Below are 16,648 nucleotides of genomic sequence, written 5' to 3' on the forward strand. Positions count from 1 at the left end.
ATTGAATTTTTAATGCGATATTTTAACCTATAAATTATCATTCTTATATTTTTTTTATGATATCCTGATATTTTTTTCTCTTTTAAAATCTATGTTACTTGCGTATGACCAAATGGATCTTATTTTTTTATATGAGAAAAAATAAAGAATAGAAATCAAGTATATGAATTAATGGCATTGAAAAAAAGTAGAAATTAGCAAAATAAAAAGACTTGAGAAACAAAATTTGGTCGTATAAGTCTTTATATTGATAGTAAACAGAACTCAAAAACTAATTATGTATAAAATTGAATACAGAAAAGTGAGAACTTTATAACCATATACTTAATGCATATAATACCAAAAAGGTATTAAAATTAGGGGTAGATTTTACAACAAATCCCTAATAAATTATTGATTATCCAAAGTTGGAGGATGAGCTAGATTTATAAGAAAAGATAGATAATGTAAATGATTGTCACTCATTAACATTTGTATTTCCTACCTGAGCTCTCTAATACAAATATTAGTAGATTTTCAAACACTTCACTTATTATTATTTTTTCTCTCTCGTCAATTTCTTGAATTACAATACATCCATAGTCCTGAAAAAAACAACTAATATGCACTCTATACATAGTTTAAGTATTATAAGACATAATAGTTAATTAGATAAAAGAGTCATTTCTTTCTAATTGTTTAATTGTTTAAGTAAAATATGACTATTGACTTCAATGTGGTATTGAACGGAGGTACATAGTTCAAATCTTACTAAATCTTATTATTTTAGAAAATGCATTCACGTGCTTAACTTCTTTTTATTTTTAATAATATAGTACCCGGACAAGCTTACGTGCACATCGATTATTCATGAGTTTAACTTGAGAAAAATAAATTCAATCAACAAGCCGGAGATGATCACTCAATAAATAATAAGTGTCTTGATTTGTTACTTTGTCGAGGATGATGAAATGCATGTATTAAATATAATATAGTGGCTTAAAATGCATATTTAAAATTACAAAACTACCAATCCTGTAATTTAATATAACTTTTTTTTAATTTATCCCAAAAAGTATAATACCTTTCTATATTTAATAATAATTTACTATAATTAAAAATTTCCAATTTTTCTTGTAACGTTATAATTTTATAGTCACAAAAATGTCATAATATATTTAACACCATGAAATTTAAAAATCTTTCTTTATCTATTAAATTATATGCCTAGTTAAACATCTTAATGTAGAATGGACGGAGGAAGTAATATCTAATCAAAATTAAGTACTCTCTTTTTCTTATGTTGTGAAAAAAATAAAAAATAAAAAGAAATTAAACATTAGGCTGGCCCCATTTAATAGATTGGCGTGACCCACACATTATTACATCACAAGAAGTTAAAGTTCACAACATATTAAAACTAGCCGTTACAAAATCTAACGTTAACTTCCACTTTTATTCAACTTCAAAAAACATCAAAAAATACAAACTTTTGTTCTTTCAATTCATTCTCTCTCTTCACTCTCTCCTTTTCCCCTCTTCTATTTTCAGCTCAGACAAAATTCTCAATTCTCAGAAGAAAAACAAAGCCGAATCTTGAATTTTCCTTCTTGAATTCAAGCTATTTTTACATCTCTAATGGCGCCAACGCCTTCTTCGAAAAACCAGAGAACCCCAACTCCATTTTCAAGATTAAATCAAACCCAAATACCCAATTCAAGAACACCTCAATCAAAGCACCGTTTAAATTTCACCACAGCAGTAAAAGAAGGGCCAGCAGCAGAGCACCCAATAGAAGTAATAGGCCGAATTCGCGATTATTGTTCAGATAAAAGTAAAGAAAAGGCCATATCTTTATTACATATTAATCCTGATCGCGAGTCGTTAAGAGTTAAAACCGACAACGGATACAGAGATTTTAGTCTAGATGGTGTATCATTATCTGAAGAAGAAGATCTTGATGAGTTTTACAAGAAATTCGTGCAGTCGAGAATTAATGGAGTTAAATTAGGAGAGAAATGTACAATTATGATGTATGGACCGACGGGTGCTGGAAAAAGTTATACTATGTTTGGAAGTAATAAACAGCCTGGAATTGTGTATAAGTCGTTAAGAGATATATTGGGTGATGGAAATGAAGAAAATGATGAAAATGGTGTTGGGATTTTTGTGCAAGTTACTGTTTTGGAGATATATAATGAGGAATTATATGATTTGTTATCTACTAATAATGGTGGAGGATTTGGTTTTGGTTGGTCTAAGGGCAATGCTTCTAAGGTAAATATTTGAATTTTCTTCTGATTATATTTAATTGATGCACTGATTTTTGCAAATGTGGTTATTTTAAGCAGAGGCGGAACTAAGATTTGAAGTTTATGAGTTCGAAATTATAGCACTTTTAAGATAATGTGGTCTACATTTAATTTTTACATATTAAATGAATTTGGTAAGACCAGAGATCAGACCAAAGTGACCGGGTTCGGCCAACCCGTACCGTCAATGTTATCTACGCCACTGATTTTATGTACTCCCCTCTGTTCCATTTTATGTGACCGCATTTGTCTGAGCATGAAATGTAAGAAAAAAAATACTCTTGAAACTTGTGGTCTAAAAGTGACCATAAACGTTTGTGTGGTTATAGAATTACATTATTAAGTATAAACTTGGAAGCTTAAAGTTGAATTATTTTTAGATATAGAAATGTATCATTTTTTTAGGATAGACTAAATGAGAAAGTTTGCCATATAAAATGGAGCTAAGGAAGTACAACAACAACATACCCAGTATTATCTCATACTGTGGCGTCTCGGGAGGGTAGTGTGTACGCACGCACACCTCCCCTACCTTGTGAGGATAGAGAGATTGTTTCCAATAGACGCTCGGCTCAGGAAGTAATTCATAATTTTTTTTTATGTTTTAGGAGATATTTCTTATTCTGTAATGTAGATTTGTGCTATCACACATTATTATGTTTAGAAGAAAAAGAGAAATTTATTGCCAGTTAATTTGAAAACTTAAATTTTTATCCAAATTCAGCATTTTGAACAATGATCAGCCTGAATCAATTTATAGCCTGAATTATGCTTGAAATTCTCAAGTTTCACTATTTTTTATAGAGTGGACTACTTGGACAATGATCAGCCTGAATATCTTCTCCTATTATTTTTCTGTTAATATCGATTCTCATTTGTCATCTATAAATTATGCTATACAGATATTTGATCTTTTATCTTTTTGTGACATTTTCTCACTTGAGTATAATATCTTCTCCGTACCTTCACAAGGAAGGGATAAGGTCTGCGTACATATTACCCTCCCCAAACTCCACTTGTAGGATTACATTGGGTTTGTTGTTGTTGTAGTTGTCGAGTATAATATCTTCTCCTCATGTAAATTGACTATGCGTTTTCGCGTTACATATATATACCTGACTTTAAATGGATGTTGCTGTTGTTATTAAATACAGAATGCTAATGCTTTATAGTACTTCACTTAATTTCTTGAATTGCCAATCATTTATAGTTCTTTGCCTAGTTTTGTGGTACATATTTTCGCCTAAGCGACATTGCTGTTACAAGAAGGAGATGTGTTGTACCTTAAGAGGGAGTGAATAAAAGAGTGACTAGATCTTCTTGTACCCTTTATAAGTCTCTGTATAATGTTGTCATTGTGTTTTTACCTTTGCAGGTGAGACTTGAAGTTATCGGTAAAAAGGCCAAAAATGCAACTTTTATTTCTGGTAATGAGGCTATAAAGATATCAAAGGAGATCCAAAAAGTGGAGAAGAGAAGAATAGTGAAAAGCACTTTGTGCAATGAGCGGAGTTCTCGCAGCCACTGCTTGGTATCAATTCTAAAAATTTGTTTAACGACGTCTAAATGGAAAGAAGTTCATTTACTCTCCTCTATTCATCTTTTCTGAAGGAAGCTAAATGTTGTTTGCAGATAATTCTTGATGTTCCAACAGTAGGAGGTCGACTAATGCTTGTCGACATGGCTGGTTCTGAGAATATAGAACAAGCTGGTCAAACTGGCCTAGAAGCAAAAATGCAGGTAAGGTTTCATTTTCTTTTACTTAACTCACTTCTTTTAAGTTTGCTATTAGATGTCCTACTAACATTAATTCTAAATGTCTCCTACTGGTAATTGACAATCAAATTTTGCAGACTGGAAAAATAAATCAGGGTAACATTGCTCTGAAAAGGGTGGTCGAGTCCATTGCTAATGGTGATTCTCATGTGCCATTCCGAGACAGCAAGTTAACCATGCTCTTACAGGTATATCTCGTGTATACCATCGATAGTTTGGCAGTAACCTTTTGAAAGTTATACTAGTCGTTGGAAGAAGTTGATTCAACTATTTGATGTAGTTGAGTCCATTAAAAGGGAAATCTACGTTGTATAGCCGCCCCTCCAAAGTAATAGCCGGAAAGCATATATTTTTTGTATATTAATAAATAGTATATATAATATATACTATATATACTTACAACCTCTTGGTTGGAAGTGGAGGGTGCTCACGACAAGAGTGGGCTGCTCTAGTGGTGAGCACCCTCCACTTCCAACTAAGAGGTTGTAAGTTCGAGTCACCCCAAGAGCAAGGTAGGGAGTTCTTGGAGGGAGAAAGCTACCCTCCCCAGATCCCACTAGTGGGATTATATTGGATTGTTGTTGTTGTTGTTGTTGTAGTATATATAATATATAATCGGCGTATATTTGGCTAGCGGTTGTAATTATTTTCGGCCTATGTGCCAAATGCGTTAAAAGGCCTTTGGGGAAGTTACACATTTGACCGCTTGGCCAGAAATATTTACGTTATTTAGCCAATATACATATATTATACACTAATTATACATAATATACACATTCTCCAGCTATTTTTTGGGCGGCGGCTATTTAAGTTAATTTCTGCTAATGGTAATTTTCATGTGCCGTTCAGAGATAGCAAGTTAACTATGGTCATTCCGTCTTTACAGCTATATCTCGTGTATGCTACATATAGTTTGGCAGTTAGGTTTTTAAAGTTATAATAATCGTTGTAAGAAGCTGATTCAACTATATTTGATGTAGGATTCTTTTGAGGATGACAAGGCCAAAATTCTCATGATACTGTGTGCGAGCCCGGATCCTAAAGAGCTCCACAAAACCATCTCTACTCTAGAGTATGGAGCCAAAGCGAAATGTATTGTCCGTGGCCCTCATACGCCGTTGAAAGAGAAAGGCGCAGAAGATTCCTCATCCGCAGTTGTTCTGGTGTCGAGAATTGCAGCTATGGATCAGTTCATTTGCAAGCTGCAAATGGAGAACAAACTCAAAGAGAAAGAGTGTAATGAAGCAAAGAGAAAGATTTTGAAGAAAGAAGAAGAAATTGCTACACTAAGGTCTAAGCATGAATTAGCAGTAGTACAAGGGGGAGTGGAGAAAACTGATGAGGATATCATTGTTAAAGTTAACGAGCGAACTCTGATGTTGAAACATGAATTCGAAAAGAAGATACAACAATGTCAGAAAACGGCAAATGAATTTGTAGAGATGGAAAGGAGGAAGATGGAAGAAAGAATGTTCGAACAGCAACAAGAGTTTGAAATGCTCAGGAGGCGCTTGGAGGAGATTGAGGCTGAGCTTTGGCATTCAAGGGTTGATGACAACAGATCGACAGAAGTGGAGGAGGAGAATTGTTTCGCGAAAACGCTGCTGGATATTTACTCTGAAGACGCAGGAATGGTGAAATCTATGGACTTGGACAGATCTATTGACATGGACTCAGGAAAGCGGGACACAGTGGTCTATAATCCAAGAGAAGTTGAAGATCCTTCTATCTTATTGCAACATTTTACCAACAAATCGTGTTTGTACACTGTGTTCGAGGATGAAGAAGAAGATGAAAGCGACGTTAGTGAGGGGGACAAAGAGAATCCTCATGTTGAGGAGGTGCAAAAAGAGGTTATTGAGGAAAAGACAATATGTTCTGATGATCTTTCTAGTGATGCAGCCCCGTCGAGAAAAGAGCTAATTCAGAATATATTCAAACTTTGTGGAAATTCTAGAGAACTTTCTCAGCAGTGTAGAACACCGTTTCCTGCAGAAAAGAAAGTTAAAGGCGCTCAATCGAAATCACCTCCAGTTAAGGAAATTGGAGAGGATTCACCTTTAAGAAAATGTCATAATGATTCAAAGGAGAATTTCAACCCGACATTTGAAAGCATAGGCGCTGCTGATCTGGAAGTGCACGTGAAATGGGAAGCTGCGCCGTTAAAGGAAAATCCTGAGTTAATCACCACACTAAAGGTTGTTAAAGGTTCAACTTTAGCTGATTTGCGCAAGCTGATTGAGATATATTTTGGTGCTGACAATCAAGAACTCAATTTCCTGGTAAGTATGACATCCACACCACTATTATGATCACAATTCTTTGATATCATTTACATGTACGAAAACGGATTTCTAATACTGGAATTAAATCTTTTTTGTGTGTAAATAGGATATGTCTGGTGCTCCAGTGCCCAAAGAACAGGAGGCAATCACACCAGTAAATGAGCTGCCGAGGTTCAATAACCAGTCGAATGGACACCTAGCTTGTTTGCAGTCAGTGAAGGGAACCGAGCGGCTCAGTTACCTGCCATTTACTCCATTGGAAAATAAGCTTCCATTTACTTTAAAGTCACATGGTATAGAGGCAGGTATTTGATTTTTGCCTAAAGTAGGCGAGCCACCGGAGTTTCCCTTTGTCGTCACTATCAAAAGATATCTCAGTGACTAATTAGTTGATATGGTTGTATAAATTTGTGAGCATATAAGTGATCTTATGCTCAAATATATGTGTTGTTTTGCTCTGAAGTACACTTACAAGATTGTGCATGTAAGTATTTGGTTTTACTATGGAGTAAACCTGTAATCATATGCTCAAATATATGATTTGTTTTTTCCGACTAACATGTTCTGATTGAGGATGAAGGGGAACCCAACGGTAAAGTTGTCTCCGTGTGACCTAGGTCACAGGTTCGAACTGTGGAAGCAGCCAATAATACTTGCACATTAGGGTAGGCTGTCTACTTCATGCCCCTTAGGGTGCGGCTCTTCCCCGAACCCTGCATAAATGCGGGATGCTTTTTGTACCGGGCTGCCCTTTTATGTTCTGAATGAGAAATCAATAGTTGTCTGAATAGGTCTTTTAAAAACACCAGAAGAAGTATAGTGTTAATATTGATCCTTGTTTAAAACATCAAGCAACGTGAGCTCAAACCCCACCCCATGAATTAATTCTGTGCAATAAGTTTTCTGAAACTCTCTTATCTTCATCAAGTTTTCAAGAATTGTCAACACTAGACTATATGCCTTACAACCTCAAAAACAAAAAAAAACCGAAAAATGGAACAGGAATTGGCAACACAAAGATGCAACTTCTCTCTTTCTCTGTTCTCTATTTGCTCATCTATGCAACTCAACTTCACAAGCATGTCCAAAAATGAATCAGGAGTTGTGAATTTCTACTTATTCAGTACCTCATATTTCTTTCAAAAATCGTTCAATTTTTTGAACATCTTCAACTATTGAATGCAAAACTACCTCATATGATCTTTAAGGTCTACTACTCAAGCACAAGCAAAACTAGATGATCATATTTTTACCTTGAGAACTGCATATACATCCTTCATTCCATTTTATGTGAAGGGGTTTGAAGGAGGAGAATTAAAGTACCTCACTTTTCGTGTAAATTCTAACATAGATTCTTCAAGTTTTTTGAAATAACATTTAGTTATTATATGAAAACTATGTGAAAAGTACTTAAAGTTGTTGCCATGTGGTCAGGTCACGAGTTCGAGCTATGAAAACAGCCTCTTGTAGAAATATAAGGTAAAACTGCGTACAAAATAGACCCTTGTGGTCCGGACCTTCCCCAGGTCCTGCGCATAGCGGGAAGTTTAGTGCACCGGGCTGTCCTTTTATGTGAAAGTACTATAAGTCAACATAATTAATAATTCAAAATTTTATTTAAAAAAATTGTGAAAATCATAGTCAAAGAATAATATTAAGAATGGACTTTAAACCTTTTCTCTTCCATCGACTCGACAACTCTATTTACAATTTTTGGGTAGAGAAATATAAAGTTCATTCCAAATAAAACTTCTCAACCAACCTGATGCTGGAGCTGCAATAATTAGACTCTCTCTGGAATAGAGAAAGAAAAAGAAATAAACCTAACATATTTAAGGGAATTTCATATCAAATACCGGGATTTAAAGCAAACAAGTTAAGGAACTTCTAATCATTCTTAGTATTATGAAAAAAAGGGCAGCCCCGTGCACTAAGCTCCCGCTATGCGATGGATCCAGGGAAGAGCCGTATCATAAGGGTCTATTGTACGCAGCCTTACCCTGCATTTCTGCAAGAAACTGTTTCAACTGCTCGAACCCATGACCTCCTGGTCACATGGTAGCAACTTTATCAGTTACGTCAAGGCCCCCGTTCTCTTAGTGTTATGAACTCCTACTAATAATAGATTGATTCAATAACCCTGATAAAGCACATAGCTACAGAAATGCAAAGCAAAGCTACTTAAATAGGGGATCAAAAACAGCAGATAACAACATAAAAAAGATAAACAATCTTATATAAGTTTTCAATGTTACTTTGGTCCATGAAACTAAGTATTCCTAGTAGATCTTAAAACAACAAAAGTTCATAACCAACCAAATTTTTAAAAAAAAACAAGTTCTTGAACATAATTTCATTTGTCGCTAACGTTGAGTGTGTGTAGGATTCTCGGTTTAATTGCGACCATTCAAATGGAGAGACGAGTCATTTTCAATATCGTAGCTAGCTAAATCCCGGGAATCAGCTAAACTTTTCCCCGCAAAGAAAAGACCTTGCAGATGAACTGGTATTCCTAGCCTATTTTGAATCATGCCCTTCACATTCTTGACCAACTCGTGCTTGTCCACGTCGAGAGTTATATATTGACCATTCACTTTCTTGATAACGATCTGTATTATTCTAGGTACCACTTGCAAGAGGGAGTCTTCTTTGATATTATACTGATATAATTCCTTCAAATCTTCCAGTTTCTTTTTTCCCAAAAACAGATCCATATCATCCATTGACTGGCCAACTTTGCTCTCTATAACTGTTTTAACATCGCGAACAAATAAAGTAACCTTGACTTCTATTTGTATGATTTCGTAAGTTGGCATTACGACAGGAATAAGAAACTTGTCTTTAGGATTGAGCACAATATGAAGGGTTGATCCATCATCAATATTGTGAAAAGCTAAGGTTTTGTCATCTTCAATAAACTTTCCATCATGAAAAAGAGAGAATTCGTCCGAGTTTATTCCTTCTTTGGCCCCAATCCTAGCTTTGACATCCTGGATAGTTTCATAAATCATTGAATTAACCTTAATTGTACCTTTTGCGTAGGCTCTCTTTACGTATAACATCATGGGGACTGAATCTTCAACATAAGCATAAACGGTGGAGTTTTTGCGAATGCCATAATCGACTAGCTTCTGTTCATCCATTAGCCGATTATCTTCTGAGAAAAGCTGCTGAAGACGTTCAGGTACACCCTCCTTATCGTGTAGTAACGCTTTGACATTTCCAATACTATCTGATTCCTTAACTTTTAAGGCGACCGTTTTAGTGACTCTCAAGTATATAGTTATCTGCAACAGGATAGCAAAACAAACAAAACAAGATATAATAGATGTATATTGCAAGAAAGGTATTTAAAATCTGTTAACAATTATAAACGCCATCCAACAGAAACAGTCTAAAGCACAAATAAAGGTGTGGAGATTGAAAATATAGAAGTGAAATTGCAACTGGAAGTTACATTGCTCTATTGGCACAAACAGGCAGATATAACATGTCTAATCTATTGCCAGACGAAATACTGGAACGATACAACATGGATTGCTGCACAATATTTAATAGATGCATATTGCAAGAAAGGTAATAACTCTGTTAACAATTATAAACATCATTCAACAGAAACACCCTAAATAACAATATAAACTGTGGAGTAAAATGTAGAAGTGCATTGCTCTCTTGGTACAAACAGGCAGAAATAACATCTCTAATCTATTTCCAGACGTAATATTGGAAAGATACATAAGAACTATATTTCCTTCATCATTTTTTACCAAAACCAAATAGCATTTGCATACTATATATGTACAGATATCATGAAATACATTTGATGACTGATACGTATACATATTACATAGCACCATTGATCAACAATGGCATGTCCCTGTCAGAGGCGGAGCTAGGGTGACGGAGGGGGCCTTCGTCGAAAATTATTTTTTATGGATAAATAGTAGATGTTGAATCTCATTGGCTTGTTCGTATGTTTATTTTTTAGTATTTTGAATCTCCTTAGCAAAAATATTGGCTCCGCTACTGGTCTCCTGTCATCTTATGTTATTTCTCTTCCATTAGATTTTAGGGTATAGTGCGAAGTTCTATTATCTTATCTGACACATGCAATCGTACTGAGGCGCCAAATGCATGATTTGGATGGATTCACTGGCTAAAAATTTCAAAGAACCGCATCAGTTACAGAACAGCCAAAGTATGGTGTAATAAAGAGGGCTCTTTAGGTCTGTCTTAACACATTAATTGAACAAATTGACATAATTAAATGCATGATTTTCTAGTATGCATAGCAGATTGTGTATATAGAAAGTTTTCACTCTACATGTAAAAACTTAGGGTAAGAAACATTCTGTAACAGCATCTGAAGTATAGATTAACCGCCTTTTTATGCAATTTCTTTAACCTAGTTTAGTGCTAATGTTTCAAATTAAGTTCCACAATACTTAGAGTTTAATGCTCTAGTCCAATCAGCTTGCAAACAAGCATGCATTTCTCACTAATCGATAAGTAGTATGTACGTTGTTTTCCACAAATTTCTCTTCGTTTTTCTAACATGCGTTTCATGATTCTCAATATACTTTTTCCTCTAATAAAATTTCCAAAGTTTTATCTCTCACAGTTTTAGGAAGGAGTAAAATGTTATACATAACAATATATTGGATGAGTGTTCAATGTGTGCCACATTTTCTTTAAGTGTACTTTCTGCCAACTTGATTTTGAGTACTAAACTGAGATCCTAATAAGAAAGAATGTAGCTGAAGATAGCATTACTATGTATAATAAAGGTGAAGATTGAAAGGCCTTACATGGCTCATACAGAAATACAGAGTAAGACTGCGTAGAATAGACCCTTTGTGATTCAGCCCTTCCCTGGACCTCGCGCATAGCGGGAGCTTAGTGCGTCGGGCTGCTCTTTTTTTTATTAAAAGGTTTGACATGCCTCTTGCGAAAATGCAGAGTAAGACTGCGTACAATAGACTATTGTGGTCCGACCCTTCCCGGACCCCGCGCATAGCGGAAGCTTAGTGCGCCGGGCAAGTCTTTTTTTATTGAAAGGCCTGACATACCTCTTGCAGAAATGCAGAGTAAGGCTGCGTACAATAGACCCTTGCGGTCCGACCCTTTCTTGGACCCCGCACATAGCGGGAGCTTAGTGCACCGAGTTGCCCTTTTTTACTGAAAGGCCTAACATGATTGATCGTATAAGGGTGATCCGCCTTGACGACGAATTCCACAATAACAAGAAATCAAAATTATTTCGATTCGGAGTTAGAAATGAGATTTGTGAAGACACCTTAAGCCTAAACTTAAGTTAGATTTCGAATTGACTCCTTTTGCTCACATTCAACATTAGTGTTTTAGAAGGTGACTCGAGATACTTAAAAGGAAAATATTAAACATTTCTTTTTCATTCATAGAAGTATACTTTCCTTGACTATAGCTTCTTTTGGATGTATAGAGACCTATCTTTTCACTTTATTTCAACTAATAATTGACAGTCTTTGATGTTAAGAGGTGTATCTTTACAAGTTTGTAAGTAGTGCATTCCTTTTGCTATACCGAAATCGAACTTAAAAATACCGAACCATACTGAATTAATTTGGTATGGTAATGATATACTAGTATTTTTAAAAACCGAAAACCAAAATTATTGAAATGATTTCAAAACCGTATCATGAACGCCTTTAGGTCAAACTCAATAGTTTTGGTCTCAAACCTTGTATACGTGTTAAAAGTTCATTAAACAAGTACAAATAATTGATTTCGGACCCGGTAAATCAAATGAACTTTGGCACAATCCTCAACTCTGAACCCATAAAGTTAAAATCTTGGATTTGCCTTAACGCCTTGTGGTCCCCCAAAAAACATTCAGAGAGGTCAGACAAATTACACATCCAACAATTGCCAGCCACCATAATATTCTTTGACGAAAGAAAAGACGACGACGACGACAACAACAACAACAACAAACCCAGTGAATTTCTACAAGTGAGGTCTATGGAGGGTAGTGTGTACGCACACCTTAACCCCACTGTTTCTGATAAGCCCTCGGCTAAAGAAAAGATAAAAAGAAGCCGCGACAACGAAAGAAAAGAACAAAAAAAAGTACATATAAAAAAGTTCACGTTCTTAAAATTCTATATCAATAGTTAAGATTCACAAACAAAAAGAATAACAAATTCACAGATTTCAAAGTAATAAAAAGAAAAAGAAAAAAAAGGTTCTCATTTGTTTAAGCAGCTAACCTCTTCGTTTTCATCATCTTCTTCTACAGCTGTTCTCAATCGCTTCATGTTCGGTTCCATTTTTGCAAAGCTTGAATTCTCCTACAAAATTACACAAAAAGAAACAGCAAAACAGTGAAAAAAAGAAAATAAAAAGTGGTGAAACAGTTGAATTTATATACACACTCCCTATTAATCACATGATTACATGAATCAGATTATGGTTAGACTATAAAGTAATTAGCACATTTTACAGCTAATGCTTATGTAAATTCTTTGGATGAAAACATTTGAAATTGAAATAAGAATTTGAACCGCTTAAATTTTCATTTTCCCTCTTAATTACCGATCACAGCAATAAGACTACGGTTAGGTCTTAACAAATTTTACAGCTAATACTTATCGAAATTCTTTTTAATTTTTTTTTAGTAGAAGTATAAAAAGAAGTTATTTCGTGATTATAATACCGAGATTGATAATACGGGATTTTATTTTTATCAGGCGTTTTCTTCATTGTATTAAAAACTGAATATATATTGAATAACTTAAATTTGTGGGTAGTATTATCATCTTGAATGATTTATCTATGTACAATTATCATGGCATTGCTTATACCATATTGGTCGTTATATTTAATAATTAACTAGTTTTAGGATACACGCGTTGTGCGTGTATCCTGTTTTAGTAAGTACATTATTTTAAAAGTCACATAAATATTATATTAACATATTGTGTTTGAGTTATAAAAAAAAAGTTTTTAAAAAAAAGAGTAAGTTCCTAAAAATAATAATTGTTGATCCCATTTAGCTAATTCAATAAAAGAGGAAACAAAAATAATAGAAGTCCTTAACGATCTTAGTCAATATTTTTAACTTAAATTTTATTCGAGATCTATACTCTCGTTACTACAATTTCACAAGTTTTTCTCACAAGCAAAATATAAAATATTTTATTTCTTTAATAATCAATAAGATATACTATAGGAAGCTAAACCAGTTTAAAAAATAAAAATAAATTTTGAGAATTTGGTCAAAATGGTTCATATTGTATAGATAGGAAGTGTAGTCAAAGTCACGCTTATAAGCCCTGAAACGGGGAGCAAAAACATATTGAGCGTTTCACCTTGCTTAGCGAACACTTCAGTGTCCTCATCAAGGGTTTAAGACATACTTTTCCCTGTCAACGAACGTAATACTGAAGAGGCGCACTAAATAATTGATATTTCACTTTATCATAATTTTTTTGTCAATTATTTTATTCATATATTTGTATTCATATCTATAATTATTAGGTTTGGGCTACACATAACTATTTATATTTTTTTTTATTTGCACCTTTCTTCGTTCATATCTGCTAGCATTAACCAACCAGAAAAATAAAAAAAAAGTGTCCATGAAAAATAAAAAATTGTGATATTAAGGGATTTTGTTTTACACTCTTTAATAGGGATATTAAATAATGGGTTTCCTGCGTGCTGTATTTTTCCTTTTTAACGTACAAAATTTTTTACATCTTTAATAAAGATTAAATAATGAGTTTCCTATTTATTGGTTTATTCCTTTTTCCCTTTTAAGTATGGAAATTTAGACAGCTTTAATAAGATATTAAATAATGACTTTTCTACTTATATATTGTCCTAAATTTTTGCCCTTTTTAACCCACGAAAATTTAGAGCCCGTTTGAATTAGTTGATTATAAATAGGTGATAAGCTTGAAGTGCTGAAAAGCATTTTTAAGTGCTAAAACTGATTTTTAAAATAAACATTTACGTGTTTGCATAGACGTGTTCAAAATTAATAATAAGCAGTTGATATGTTTGGTAGAAAAATGCCGATAAGTTGTTCTCTTGTTAAAAATACTAAATACCCTTAAAGTTTTACAAAAAAATATGAATTAAAAAGTTTCTTTGTAGAGAAAATGATAAACAACGAATATGGAATGAAGAGAAAATTAAAAAATATATTTTGGGAAAAATATTTTGTAAATTTAAAATATTATTAAAGATAAACTAATAAAAGTCATGGTCAAACTAAAAGTACTTATAAGCTGAAAAGTCATAAATTTGGGTGACGAACTTATGGCTGATTTTAACTTATAAGCACTTGGCTTATAAGCACTTTGGATGTTTACCAAACACGTAGAAAAGTCAGAACGTGCTTATAAGCCAGTTTGACCAGCTTATAAGCTTAGCCAAACACCCTCTTATACTGTCCCACAAAGCTAGGATAAGGGACCGTTTCCTTTTTTCCAAAAGAGTATTCTATTTGTATTTACAATTTTATCCATTATAGAATGTATTTTTAAAGGGTAAAAAAACGAACGACATTTCGTTAAGGGTCTTCGTACTTTTAATATAATATAGATAGATATAGATTAAAGAATAGTCGTATGGAGTTGAGAATTGCTACGAAACAATAAATAGACGATGCATATATGTGAAACACAAAATAAAACTTCAAATCCATTATGAAGGCAAGAGGTGGAAAGTTTGTTAGAAAATTTGCCATATTCCATGAGATCTAGAAGCACTTCTGCAACTTTCTCTCCTCCCTAACGGCCTTTTTTTTTCAAAGGGCAATGAAGGCCTTCCTTATAAGTTTTCGCTCGATCGAAAGGATATAACACATATGAAACCTTAGCTTCGCTGACTTTATGAGGTCTAACCTTCGCCACGATATTAGTGGCTTATTAGCTCTTTGCGCTTCCCGCAGGCTTTTTTTATAGAGAGAGTATGGGGGTGGGGGGAGGGGAGGGGTGGGGGTGAGGAGATTTGTATATTGGATTGGGCATTATGTGTGAAAATATAAGTACGCATTCAGATCAACCTACATTTTATTATAAAAGTGTTAAACCTCAAAATAAAATGTAAATGATTAAGTAATCTCATTTGCATGCATAATCGTTTTTTGTCTTTCGGCCAAATATCTATAGGCTTTTTAATAAAAGAAAGTTGGTTTCGGTTACCTATTCGATTTTGTCAATTGATCGGATTGCTACTTTCAAATATTGAAAGACATAAACAAGTAAAGAAATATCTTGAAACTATCATATAATATTTCAACACGATATTAGAGCAGATAGAGGTTCTGAGTTCGAGTTTCACCGTCACCCATTATCAAAAACAATTTCACGTGTTTGACCTACAAAAAAAAAATCAGGCGCATATGTAAGCAGTGATGTATGCAGGAATTTTCGTAAGTGCTATCAACATTTGAAGAAGTGAACAAATATGAATTATTATAACGACAAGAAGTGTTATTTTTTATATTTATATCCAATAATTTAATTTTTTATTATTTATACATTCATATTACAAAAATATTTCGAAAAAACAGTATCATGTGACACCGCTTGAAACAAAGTAATGTGCCACTATATGTGAGGAGCATATTAAAAATATAATTAATTAAATAAAAGTATATTCACAATACATATATGTGCATGTTATTGAGATTTTAGGTCGGTATGATGGTTTTATCAAGAAGAAATTATGCATGGTTCTTCATGCATCTGTCCTACATTTTGCAGCCAGAATGATTGTTATTCGAAATTAAAATTAATATTCAAAAGAATGAATAAAACAAAACAAAAAAACCATTAAAAGCAATATGAATTCATCTATAATCAACTTGGGTTTACGTAATTTAAATATATGAGTCAACATGTGGGTCTAACCCTTAAACAGCGTTTTCACATTGTGCATATGCTTATAATATGCCAAATTAATTTCAGAATAATTGTATATTAATAATTCAAAAAGTGCATTTAGAGTTCATTTACGAATTTGACAGGTCAAGTGTTAATTTGAGTGCACATATGGATTACTAAAGAACTTGGTTCTTTACTGTGTTCTTTAAGCGTAAAGTAAATAAATAATAAAATGAACACAACAATTTTTACGTAAAAAATCACCCGGCTGAAAAGGTGCAAAAACCATGACCTACTACGTATGATTTTCAACTCCAACTCCACTAGAACAATGAGCCAAAATGTATCAATTACAAGACTGTAATTAAATACTCTTCAATACTCCTACTACTCCTAATTGATTCATAAGTTACTCTAACTT

The 16,648-nt window shown here is 33.7% G+C and overlaps 2 protein-coding genes across 2 annotated transcripts; one reads left to right on the forward strand and one right to left on the reverse strand.

The window, feature by feature from the left end:
* Window positions 1-1,463: 1,463 nt before the first annotated feature.
* On the forward strand, window positions 1,464-6,906 carry LOC104087424 (kinesin-like protein KIN-10A). The gene is made up of 6 exons (XM_009591883.4): window positions 1,464-2,256; window positions 3,667-3,822; window positions 3,924-4,031; window positions 4,145-4,255; window positions 5,048-6,349; window positions 6,459-6,906. Exons 1-6 carry the CDS (start codon window positions 1,618-1,620, stop codon window positions 6,663-6,665), a joined length of 2,523 nt encoding a protein of 840 aa, XP_009590178.1. The 5' UTR covers window positions 1,464-1,617; the 3' UTR covers window positions 6,666-6,906.
* A 1,715-nt stretch (window positions 6,907-8,621) lies between these two features.
* LOC104087423 (polyubiquitin-like) lies at window positions 8,622-12,846 on the reverse strand. Its single transcript, XM_070186260.1, has 2 exons — window positions 12,601-12,846; window positions 8,622-9,639 (listed from the first exon to the last, which is right to left on the reverse strand). The coding sequence occupies exons 1-2, from the start codon at window positions 12,658-12,660 to the stop codon at window positions 8,746-8,748; spliced, it is 954 nt and encodes a 317-aa protein (XP_070042361.1). The 5' UTR covers window positions 12,661-12,846; the 3' UTR covers window positions 8,622-8,745.
* Window positions 12,847-16,648: the final 3,802 nt, after the last annotated feature.

This window comes from Nicotiana tomentosiformis, chromosome 9, assembly GCF_000390325.3.
Source record: "Nicotiana tomentosiformis chromosome 9, ASM39032v3, whole genome shotgun sequence".
In the NCBI taxonomy this organism is placed as follows: Eukaryota; Viridiplantae; Streptophyta; class Magnoliopsida; order Solanales; family Solanaceae; genus Nicotiana; species Nicotiana tomentosiformis.

Excerpts from the sequence above, each read along its gene's own strand:
- LOC104087424 (XM_009591883.4), top strand. The coding sequence starts at position 1,618 with ATGGCGCCAACGCCTTCTTCGAAAAACCAGAGAACCCCAACTCCATTT. Across the intron at positions 2,257-3,666 it reads CTAAGGGCAATGCTTCTAAG|GTGAGACTTGAAGTTATCGG; the intron begins GTAAATATTTGA and ends TTACCTTTGCAG. Across the intron at positions 3,823-3,923 it reads GTTCTCGCAGCCACTGCTTG|ATAATTCTTGATGTTCCAAC; the intron begins GTATCAATTCTA and ends TGTTGTTTGCAG.
- LOC104087423 (XM_070186260.1), bottom strand. The coding sequence starts at position 12,660 with ATGGAACCGAACATGAAGCGATTGAGAACAGCTGTAGAAGAAGATGAT. Across the intron at positions 9,640-12,600 it reads AAGATGATGAAAACGAAGAG|ATAACTATATACTTGAGAGT; the intron begins GTTAGCTGCTTA and ends ATCCTGTTGCAG.